The 12429-nt window shown below is 39.2% G+C and overlaps 1 protein-coding gene across 4 annotated transcripts in view; it reads left to right on the top strand.

The window, feature by feature from the left end:
* Window positions 1-12429, top strand: part of MAP3K20 (mitogen-activated protein kinase kinase kinase 20) — a 90409-nt gene that overhangs the window by 37227 nt on the left and 40753 nt on the right. For all 4 annotated transcript variants that reach the window (XM_048308813.1, XM_048308811.1, XM_048308812.1 and 1 more), the window contains exons 8-9: window positions 4394-4480; window positions 7996-8070. In XM_048308813.1, coding sequence (XP_048164770.1) covers window positions 4394-4480; window positions 7996-8070 — 162 coding nt within the window. The remainder of the gene's footprint in view (window positions 1-4393; window positions 4481-7995; window positions 8071-12429) is intronic.

Here is a 12429-nt window from a genome sequence, read left to right as displayed (position 1 = left end):
AATGTAAAGAATCCCTTTTTGAAGCATAACACTTGCCAGCAGCTTTTGTGCTAGAGAGACAAATCTGCTTTACTTCAGTTAAAGTCCTCTTAACAAAGAACAGAATCCTTTCAAATGTAAACTAGTAAGATGCTAGGAATAGATATTTCATTTGCAATATTTCTCATCTTCCCCATGTTTTTCTTTAATTTCCTTTCTTCTATTTTTTTATCGGATGGTCTTTTCTTTCTACAAACCAATCTGTGATTTTAAATATTCTGTTTAAGCTGTGAGAGAGCTTTTCTCCATGAAGTGTTGAAGTTCTTCTGCAGCCTCATAGGTCTGAGCTGCTTCTCAGCTGAAACGAATTTTCCTTTTTGTTAGCAGTTGTGTACATGTTTATAGCTAAGGTTTAGATTAGCTTGTCCTGCTCTTCCTGGATGTTTAAACAGGCCTATGTATTCTCTGAGATACATAGTAAATAATTTATAATACTGTCATGAAATGCTAAAGCTAAATTTTCCAGGAGATTTATTACCACACAGAGACAGATCTTACACTTTCCTTCAGCCATGCTTTAGTTCTCTTTTCTGATTCATTTCCAAATCTGTACTCTTGAACAACTGAAACCAAGTGTTACAAGTGATGAACCCAGAAACTGACTTGTATGTCATTGTATGTTGCTCAAAAATTATTCCTTGCCATCTCTGCCATTCCTCGCTATCTCTGCCAGATAGGAAAGTGTATGTGGGATGACAGTGTCACTCTAAAAGCTGTTTCAAAATCATGAAGACATATGCTCAGAATATGTTACCCTGGCAGAACTGTTTGCAGTGCACCACAGTGTGTGTTTGTGTATCAGTATAAATGGGTTTAATCACAGAGAGCTTATCCGATGTAGCTGAATTATTTTATCACTTACAAGAACAAATAAGTAAAACCATTAATTGGCTATTGGGGGAATAGAGACTGCCATTAAATGTAGCAGCTGTTCAAACATTGCTTTAGCTATGAGAACATATGTTATTTATAGAGGGAATGTTGGCCAGCTCCAGGGGTTATCCCTTACTCTTTTTGAAAAGAATTACACGATCTTTAACTGCAGTTGGATCAATGCAGAGAAGACAGACCTAGTTTTCATGCCTAAGGGCAGTACCTCTGTGAGCGCAATGCTAATGCTTATGCTGTACTTCTGCTAACTGTGGCTCCTGACCATTGTCTATGAACAGTTTCCTACCAGACAAAACAATTTTTTTTTTCAGTGAAGGTGTTCAGAGTGTTTTCTTTTCCTCAAATTACTTACTTGGATGTTCCCCTATCCACATGGCACTTTGAATCTTTGTTGGCTTTGCATTGGTGAGGAGATGGGGTAGGGGTGTTGTGGGTTTAAGTTTTCCTTTGGGTTATTGTCACATAGTTGAGAGGATAGGAATTGAAATGCACAGCTGAGCTGACAGAAATAAGTGTGTGAGCTTTTTCTGAAGACAAAATATTTCTTATTCTCAGGTTCATGTATAGGGTGAACATACATACATTTATCTCTCCTTTCTGTTCCTCTATATGCAAAGATGAGTCCAACATCTTCAGAGGCTGCAGCTTATAAAAATTTTTTTTTTCAGTGAAGGTGTTCAGAGTGTTTTCTTTTCCTCAAATTACTTACTTGGATGTTCCCCTATCCACATGGCACTTTGAATCTTTGTTGGCTTTGCACTGGTGAGGAGATGGGGTAGGGGTGTTGTGGGTTTAAGTTTTCCTTTGGGTTATTGTCACATAGTTGAGAGGATAGGAATTGAAATGCACAGCTGAGCTGACAGAAATAAGTGTGTGAGCTTTTTCTGAAGACAAAATATTTCTTATTCTCAGGTTCATGTATAGGGTGAACATACATACATTTATCTCTCCTTTCTGTTCCTCTATATGCAAAGATGAGTCCAACATCTTCAGAGGCTGCAGCTTATAAAACCACTACATTAAATGGCCTTGCTTTGTTTTTCATCATTTTTTCTAGTTTGGCTGTTTTCTCTGTGAGCAGCTGCTGTCCATCATTACAGAGATGTGATGTGATTGTGAAAGCAGGTGATCCTCACCATCACAGATGGGAGGGGATGTGAACCATGTCAGTCTCAGTTAGATTATACACCAAAAAGGAAGGATAAATTGATTTCCCTATGAAGTGAGCTGGGGAGCCAGTTCTGAAAATGAACAAGTGTGTACCTCATAGTAAAGAGGCTGGGGTAAGTCAGGTTGAGGTCCTTGTCTGCTGCTGAATCACCTTGGGGAGAGGAAGAGGTAAATGAGAATGCAGAAGGTACCCATTTGCTGCTTTTTAAAAGACTGCTGATGCAATCATTCACCTTAGCTGATGATTCAGGGTAGCAAGTCCGTGAGAGGGGGTTGAAACTCATGTAAAACTGAACATAGAGACATGTCACCATTGGAAGGAAAGGCTTTCTCTATACAACTGGCCTGAATATGAAAATTGCATTGTTATTAAAATATTTTCTAAACCTGTGTAAGTAAATACAAAGGTTTCCAACATCCCACTTTATTATCTTTTACTTTCATTTATAAGTAAAATGAAGGCATTAAGAAAAATCCTTCATATTGTGTCAGATTGCTGGTTTTCTCTTCAACTATGTGCAGTGTTGGAAGTGTTTATAACTAGCGCTGTTGGTTTAGGGAGGTGGTGATCTGTTCGGGCAGTGGAAATAAACACTAAAGGTGTCATGATAAAGGAATTTGGTGCAAAATGTTCTGCGCAAGCATATGTGCATGAATGAAACAAGACAGCTCTTAAAATTTACAGTCTTCTCAAAGAAAGGTAGCATCGCCGTAGTTTTCCAGCTCAAGGCTCTTGAAGACATTTAACATGTATTTCATTATGTTCTTTATTATGAAGATTATTTAGATACTGCTCTATCTGATGTGCAAACTTGAGTTTTTCCTCTGTGGTTTCATGGTACACACAGATGAGGTGGTTCTGCAAGGCTGCTCAACCACATGTTTGATTTGGTCCAGGGACCTTTGTTTTAAACTGACTGTTCTGTACACTGCTATTTTGCCTGAAGTACATGGGACTGCTAAATGTTGTCCTTCTCTCACAATTAAATTTCCTTCTCTACCAGTAGAGAGGTGATAATTTGAGTTACAATTGAGGTGCCTATTTTTCCTTCTGAAAGGATTGAACTAACAGGGTAATTGAATAAGTCTGCAAAAGATTTCCCCATATATTTCTTATTCTCAGAAAAACTGTTCTTATTTTTCCAAGATACCCTTACCTTTACTAATCAGTCTTCTGACTCAAGCAGAATTATTCAAATCGGTCTATTGTTGGAGTACCCTGTTCACTTGATTAAAGGCCCAACTCTGCTTCAATGCATTTTTTTTGCTTGACCTCCATCTGCCAATATTGTTGCATTTTCTTTCTAATTATCTTCATAGCTGTCCACAATCCATTCAAAACGATGCAGCTGGAATAAACCTGGGCACTAACCCAAACAGTGAGGATACAGAGACTTGCATAAGGATCTTAATGCATTTTGGCAAATCCTGCATTAAATGTATTTTGTTGTTGCTGTTATACTTGATATGTGAGCCGAAGAAAAAGTTTGTAGATATTCGTAACTAGATGTGTATATGAAGGTTCTGCTGTAAAAAATTGGGGACATACACAAGTGGAGGTACAAAGTGCTATTAATTTGGTTGAATTCCAATATGTTGTACCAATAGCAGAAAAACAAGTTGGATTCATTGACTTGAAGCCTTTTTGATGATGTCAAACTCTTTTCTACAGAATAGCTTAGATTCTTGGGTACCGTGTTACCAAAATGCTAAAAGCATGCAAAATTAGGAGATCTTTCTATATCTAAGGACAGTATGTCTATAAAATCTGGAGGAGAACAGAGTAATTTTTTATATGCCATGTATTGCTTAGTTTAACATGATCACATACTTGGAGATAAACAATTACAGTTTTGATTGCAAAATTATATTTTTATAGGCATATCATAGGAGCAAAATACCTTTTGGATCACATTCACTAGTTGCAATTGCATAGAAATATTTTTAAATGAAAAATTACTGCAAAGCAAAGATATGTCTAGTTGGAGCTGAGAAGGAGAGGAGGAGTTCATTGTCTTCCCAAGTCCCAGTTGCCAAATGTGAACTTTATAGTGTACAAAGATAGTAAAAAAGCAACCGAGTTTTTCATCTTGGCTTTTCTGTAGGTGAAAAAGCAGAAACATTCAAATTAATTTTGTGAGAGGATCTCGCACACAAACACTGGTCCAAGTTCCTGCAAATGAAAACTGGTTGCCTGGTAATTGGATACAGAATAGTGCTGTATCAAGGTTTAATAATGTATTTAAAATACAAAGTACAGAAATAAAAATTCTTTTCTTTTTTTCTCTTCCAGGTTCTCTGGGAGATGCTAACAAGGGAGGTCCCCTTTAAAGGCTTGGAAGGATTACAAGTAGCTTGGCTTGTAGTGGAAAAAAACGAGGTAAGACTACGTTTCTACATTCAGGTACATAGATCAGAAAACAGTATTGGGGTTTTGCAAAAGACTTTTTCATCTTCTTCAAATTGAAAGTAAGTTCACGCGTATGGAAAGATTAGCAGTAGGAGCTAACACAAAGGGTCAAAGTGATGTTATTCCTCATGAATGGACCCTTTACATCTAATTGTTGCAGCTTCACGTCGTGATGCTGTAGATCAAAAATTGTACAAGTACTGTACTAGTTTCTCAGTCTCAATTGTAAAACCTAGGGGTTTGTTCTTAGTGATGAAAGAAGCCATTGCGTCCAAGGTAGGGGAACAGTTTAACTCCATCTCCTGCGTTTAGGACATCTTTTTACTGGCCGGGAGTTGATATATCTGTAAGAGACCTTCAGCTACTTCAACTTAACTCTCCCAGCAGGAGTCACTATAGTACAAGAAACTGCCGCTTAGATGAAAATTTCAAAAATAAAAGAAGAAAAAATAGTTTTAAAAAAAGAGAGAAATTACAGTTTTGCCACCTACGTTCAACACTACATTGAAGATGAGCTCCTCACTGGTATCGGCAAGGCTGTGGCATAGCTGCAAGCCTCCTCATGCAGAGTCTTTCCATTTCAAAAGCACTTCAGTGGTGTAAACACCGTTTGTACAGTGTCCCCAGCCTCGCTTTTCTTCTTCTCACAAATTGAGGCTTTCAGTTAGTTGGACATGTGAGCGTATATCTGAACACATAGTCCCTTGATATCAAAGACAGTAACTACATTTAAAAAACATTTAAAGTTGTGACTGTACCACACACAGACAAGCATGGAAATCCTCCACAAAGATGAAACCTCCTCTATCTAGACACAGCGGAAGCTTGGGAAACATTACAATGGCGAGGCAGTGGCTGTACAATACAGATTTCTATTCTTCTACATAAACTGTTTCTCAAAATGCTTCCGAGTTAAACAGAGGAGTTAGGTTTCCTCCTCTTAGTTTAATGTTTTTTGTTGGTGTTTTTTTCCCTCTCTCTTTTTTCTTCTTTTTGAGGACTGGATTAATTCCAGTGAGTGACACTGTGATATACCAATTAGTTGGAAATGCTACTATAACAGTGTGAAGATTGTGAATGTGGTCTTCTACTGTATTTATCAGAGCAGGGGGCACAAAGACACTCTTTCTCCTAGTTTAAGAAAAGCCTCATGCATCGTTTTGAAGGAGGAACCATAAAACCTTCCATCAATAGTATTTGTTTCTTGTGCCTACCATGTGCAGTTTTACGTGAAGGGTACAGAGTGGCACTGGGAATGTTTTAAAGAGATGTAGTGACATGCTAAAAGATGTCAGAGAGTACAGCACATTTCTCTAGAGTTTTCCAGAGCCAGGGATTGTGTAAAATACAGTATCAGCAAAATGTGGACATGACTATTTTACTCATGGCTGAAGATACCCAAGGGGTGGCATTCTCAGAGCCAGCTCTTTGCCTGTCAGGTACCACTAGCCTGCTGCTACCATTTTCCTTAGAGGGCTGTGAGGGAGCTTAGAGGGCATTGCATAGTTTTTATTTTTTCTGGCCGTGACTTGGATAACATGTCCAGCATAAGCCTTGTAAAAGTCAGTTGTGCTACTTTTCTTCTTAGTTTTCTGTGTCCCATAACAAGTGTAAGGGTCAGGTTCTGCTCTCAGTTCAATCTGTTGATATCAGTGGGATTGCGTGGTTCCAGTCCACAACAGGACTGAATCACTGTTGAGCCAGTCCTCCATTTTTTGGACTGCAAGTCTTTTAAAATCGGTGTGGGATCGAGGCCAAAGCGTAATTGCATAAGGTGAAAAATCCCCTTTGCAAAGCCTGAGGCCAGCAAATGGAGTAGATTCTAATGTTTCTGTATGGTTCTCCTTTGACACTCTGCATCATTTCACAGTGTTATTTTTATTGTGGTAGAGATTTTTTTTTTAAGCCAAAAAAGCAAAGCATGAGAGTTCAGGTTATGCTAGATATGATCTCATAATAAATTGCCACTGAGAAATATATTCTTTATTATAATATGACATTTGGAACCTGCTACCTCTATATTACATATTATATAGGTAACCTTCTGCACGAGTGAGACAAGTGGTGATTGCAACTGATTCTCCACCTCCTGGAACAGTGAGGGTTACAGCCAGTGTATTTTTAGGCCAATGACTCAATTAGAGATCAAGCACCAGTACAACTTATTTATGCATTTTACAAATTTCTGTGTATTTCTTCCACAGAAACCCTTGCACATTAATTTATGACATTAATAATCAGACTTCTGCAGTGCCTCGCCTCTGTATCTCATATTTCCAGTTTTTATGGTGTTCAAATGCTTGTGGAGCAGAATTGTTAAACTCTTACTTTTGGCTGCCGTGTCTTGTAAGGCTTTGCAGGTCATGCTGCAGTAATGTAATGGTACAGAGTGGCATAACTTGCTCTGCTTTGCTTCTGAAATGGCAATAGTAGGGCAGTTGAAAGGGTCTTCCTGGCAGGTTAGTCTGAACAGGACTGTAATACCTGGTTCTCACCTCTTAGAGGACAGGAACCCTTTTTCCAGCTTGATCTCTCTTACATTTGGACTCATTTTCACTGAGAAACTGGTTTTTTTTATCTAATTTTAACAAATATAATATGAAACATCTGAAGTCAGTTAACTATATTAGGGAGAGCAGAGGGATCTCCTTCAGTGTGTAGTGTTGGAGGCATGTGCAGTCAACTGGAGAGGCTTCAGTATCTGTGTATATGAGAAAGGATTTCCTTTTAGGCTTTCCAGTCTGGAGGCAGGCTGTTAATGTAAAAATCTTCTAAGGCTGGCTGAGTGAATTCTTTCATGGTTTAAAACTCTCAGCAAATGAAACCAAACTAGCTTCAAACTAATTCTCTGTAGTGAGTGGTCCTGGCTATAACCAGGAACTCCTTGTCTTCAGTCATTAGGAAATATTTATGAGTTCACTGTGCTCTGTGAGTGCTTTCTGAGATCTGCATGTCCTCATTAATCCTTCTGACCACAGGCTCCTGAAACATCTCGTTTCATGTAGAGCCTCACTTAACTCTTTTTAACTCACTTAATGTAATCTATATTTCAGCTATTTGTGTGTCAAAAGTGATTATAGTATTGTACAGCTAGATCATTTACGTGGGAGAAAGGAATTAAGGCAGGCTGTACATTATGCCTATCTGACAAGCATCTTAAAATACTATGCAGTAACCTCCACAAACTACTATGTTATAGTATTAAAAGCTGTTTGTCTTGGTTTTGCTTCTTCTCTCAGCTTTAAGGAACTCCATTTGTGCATTTGATACATTACTTTCTTATAGGTCTATTAAAAATTATTTGTGCTTCCTGCTAGTGGTAGTAATTTTGATTTTTCTTTCTCATATGTCTCCACATTTTTTATATTGTGTTTAAAAGAGGAAGTGTGCTTCAATTCTTTGAAGTCTATTGCTCTTATTGGAAACTGTTAGTAGCAGCCTAAAGGGAAATGCTTCCAGTAACTGGTACATTCTCTTTCCATTAGAGATTAACCATTCCAAGCAGTTGTCCCAGAAGTTTTGCAGAACTGATGCACCAATGTTGGGATGCTGATTCAAAGGTAATTAAATGTGTGTTTGATTTCTACACCAACACTCCAGCCTTGCTTTGCAAAATGCATTAGCATTTCTTCGGGGGACAAGTCTGAGCTGACACCATTGACACATTTCTTCACAAAGATACCCAGGACTGTCTTTTTTTTAAGTGGATTTATATATTTATACCTAAATGTGTGTCTCTCCCTTATAGTCAAGAGTTACTATGCTGCTAACTTTCCTGACTAGTAAAGACAATGGCAAGAAATATGGTATGATGGCCAAAATGTAGCCATTTTGGAGCAAGTGGAAAAATTGCAGATTTTGTATTTTCTTTCAAAGGTTAATATTTAATCCCTCTTGGATGTATGTGAGCATCACATTATGAAATACATATTTCAAGGTCCGGTTCTGTGCCCTACTTGTGTTGAAAACACAAGTATAAGTAAAGAATAAGTGAATCCGTAAGACATGGGTAGGAACAGCAGCAACACACTCTAAATTAACATTAAACCTTTCCTAATCTCTTCCCTTAGGACTTGAATGGTGAGCTTTATAATGACTTTACTGTAATAATATAATAATAGCAGTACCGTTTAACCATGAAAACAGAATAAAAAGTTAAAAGAGCTGCACCATTGTCCCTATTAATCTGCTGCTACAAAGAAGGGATTAAATAAGTATTTAGAGAGTAAAAGCTTTTGTAGATTATCAGAGTTACCTTGTTTAAATGGACTCTGCGACCATCGTGTTGTACATAAAACTGTCTGGAAGGAGCCTGTGGGCATACTAGCTTTAGTACCAAGGATTAATATCCATTTCCTTTGCCTATGAAAATATTTAAGACATTGAAGAATAGTTAAGCAAAGGAGATTGTGCTCTTCTACTCAAGTCAAGGCACCAGGAAGAACTTTGTTTCTTTAAACTCAGGAGAAAGTAGGCTACTACTTCAGAGAGACAAAGATTAATTCCAAGACAAAGTAGAGCATATAGGTGCTCTAAACTAGAATTTATCGCCAGACAGTAGCCATAGAGGAATAACAGGAGAAAGAAAATATCTATTCTTGGTCTCTCTTTTTAAAGCAAGGAGTTGCTTTCCTACAGAATGGATCTGGAAGACTGAGATCCATCAACATGTGATTTCCATGTGAACAGACATAAAATTGCCATTCCCTTAATAGCACCTTGTATTCTCCTCACAGAAGGGAGGGGAGAAACATGCTTAGAGTTTTTGAATCTACAAGTAGGCTGCTTAAGTTCTAGGTCAGTAATTACTGAAGAGGACTTTCAGAGCCAACTACTTATCTTTACTAACTGCTCCCAAATGTCAGCATCACTACCAAAGGCCTCAGAATAAGAATTATTGGAGCTTCTTTTCTGTAATTGTAGCACATACTAGATTAGCTCACTGCCTTGTTCAAGCCACATCCATAAGTGTCCAAAAGACTGTTGCTGTTTTTCAAGGAGAGGGAGGGATTTGCATGTTGTAAAAGAATGATGCTTAACCATCCGGCTGAGCAGAGTAATTTATCTGGGTATGGGCTGGTTCCTGGGGACCTTGTTCCCAGAGGTGTCTCTGATGCATGCAAAGTGTGAATCTCACGTGAGATGAGGTTTTTCTGACAGTCTGGTCTTCACTAGTTTTTTTCATGCAGCTCTTCCTCTGTTAGGCAATTACAACTTTGTTCACATGACTGAAATGGAGTTATTTGTGGTCACAATTTGGGTATGTGACTGACCTATTCAGTCACGTGTTGGGAAAGGATCACTACTTACAGTTCTCAAAATGCTTTGATAAAGGGCTGTGTGGCCTGCATGAGCCAAAAGATGGAGCACGCTCCTCTGAAATACTGCTCTGTGTAACGTTCCCTTTTTGCCGGGATTAGCTTTAGAAAATCAGATCGTTGATGCATGAACAAGTTACTGAAGGTCAAGCAGGGGTGAGCTTGAGTATGTCAGCTGCTCAAAAGCAGTTGCTAAGGTGCATACTTTTAGCCCACAGAAAGCATGAGGTAACTTTTGGTGGCTTACCCCTGAGAAATGAGGGATATGCATTTATGGTGGGGCTAAGGAATACACTTGGAGAGCTGCTGCAGAGCAGCTGGAGTGTCAGACACTGCTCACACCATAATTTCTTCATGGGAACAGACAGAGTTATTAATGCTGCTTTGAATTCTTAAGAATTTCTTCACACATGGGGAAAAATATTTGTAGTGCATTGCTCCACGAGATACTTGGGATGATAGTATTTATGCAGTTTAAACTGCTAGTTGAAACAAACAGTTCACACCTTAAAATTTCTACCAAACAAGTTGCTTTTGCTTGGGTATTAGGTAATTGTAGAAACAAGGTTGCTCATGACTGATGTCTTTGTTTACTGGGGTTTCGAGACATGGGTGAACAATTCTTTCTCATTTCATCTGTTCCTTCAGTTTCTCCCCACATCAAAGATGTTTATAAATTATGGAGTATTTTAATGGAAATCAGAAATCTGGGAACAGAGAAGGAGCAAAAAATGAAATCCATATGGATTAAATATCCTGGTTTTATGCAGACCTATTCAGTAAGAAATACTGAATGGAAGGAAACAATGAAAATATTAGCCAGAATTATTTCTAGAGGGGCATATATTTTAAAGATTTCAGTATGAGACATCACAGATATAAAGGGAAACAGTTTTCAAAGGCGACTCATGCCTTGATATTTTAAGAATCCCTTATAATGGCTTTCTAGAAAGTGCTAAGCAGTTATCCACTGAAAAGAAGACTTTTTTGTTTTTTTAAGTTTCTCAGCTCAGGCTCCCAGTTTCCCAAATCACTTCTTGCCAGTTTTAACCAAGGTACTATTCTGCACTTAGAGTGCATTTATTAAATCTGAAATTATCCTTTCCTAGGGGCAAAAGACCAACAAAACCCACATGACAGTGTAGGCTTGTGCCTTCCTGTCAGGTTTTTCTCCATGCAAAGCTGTTACCTGTAAATCTGGCAGCTGCAAAGCTGGCAGGGTTGCTGCTGGCTGTTCACAGAATTTGCACAGCCAGAGATGTACAGTACTTTGACAGTACTGTGTGACTCTGCATTTATTCCAGCTCCAGTTGCACAACTCAGCAGCTCCTTTGCCTGTACTGTAGGACCCACCAAGTGAGTGTTGCTGCTTCCCCCAAATCAGTTGGTTGATCCTTTTGCCCACCCTTAGTAAAAGCCCTGTTCTCTGTCATTGTCTCCACTCCGGTTACTCCAGACAAGCCTGACAGTAGAGTTGACTGTGCTCGCTTAGTGTCAGCCCTGCCCTGTACTTCCCAGTACACACCTGAGAAAAAAGAAGCAAGCAAAACTCCTAGAAGTGTTTTGTAAATTATCCTGAATAATCCATAAAATATTGTAGATAATGCAGCATGGTAATGTTTGCCCTTGATGTCTTCCTGAAAATAGAATTTGTTTAGTACAGGCACATTATGGTACCTGCCAGTCTGTTGGACAGTGTGTAGCAGTTCCAGTACCCTTCTAAATTGGAAGGAGCCACTGTCTCCTGTCTGGCAGCTTCCTCACTATTTGGGAAGCCATTGAATCTCTTCAACAGTTCACATCTGCTGGTATGGTTAGAAGAGATCCAGTAGTAGCAACAAAAAGGGTGTGAAGGCCATTGAAAGGTTCTTCTGCCCCAAAACTGCAGTGGAGTTGGTGGTGGTGTCACGGATGGATTTTGTGCGCTGAGCCCCCAGCGCAGCCAACTCCTGACCAGGGAGGTTTGGGCTCTTCCAGAGTGTGTTCAGAGGATCTGCTCAGCTGTCGCAGGTCCAGCAGCATCATGCACCTGGAGGGAAGGACGGCCGCCTCCCCAGCCCCCTGTAAAGGCAGGGTGACCCTGCTGGGTTTCCATCCAAGGGGCTGTGTCACCAATGCAAGCAATGTGCCGCTGAACAGGTACCTGTTGCCGTGAAGCTCAGCATGCCCAGTTTGCCGCTCCCTGCGTGCTGGGCTGGGGACCAAATTGTGTAAGCACATGGGTGGCTGGGGCAAGCATGTCTGTTGCAAAGAAAATCTGTGTAGCTCACTGAACTGCCCATTGCCCAAAATCATGGAGGTAGACCAAAAAATGACAGACAAAACCTCCAGTTACAGCCGAATAGTGCAGCATTACAGTATAAGAGAGCTTGTCTCTTTTTTTGTTATGCATTTGACACTTTTTCATGCTGTTTGACATTTAAAATAAAGAAATTTTCTTTCTTTTATAATGTGGAAATCACTTGGATCTTCCTGAGAGAGACACCTCAGCATTGTTCCTAATTGTTTTTGTGCTCCCAAATTAAAATGCACGTTTTAATTGCGGCATCTGTAATTTTAGCAGAAATGGTATAATTAAAGGCACGATAGAGAGAGAATGTG

Source organism: Corvus hawaiiensis, chromosome 7, assembly GCF_020740725.1.
Source record: "Corvus hawaiiensis isolate bCorHaw1 chromosome 7, bCorHaw1.pri.cur, whole genome shotgun sequence".
In the NCBI taxonomy this organism is placed as follows: domain Eukaryota; kingdom Metazoa; phylum Chordata; class Aves; order Passeriformes; family Corvidae; genus Corvus; species Corvus hawaiiensis.
Note: the sequence above shows the minus strand (reverse complement) of the source record. Positions and strands in the feature narration are given on the sequence as shown.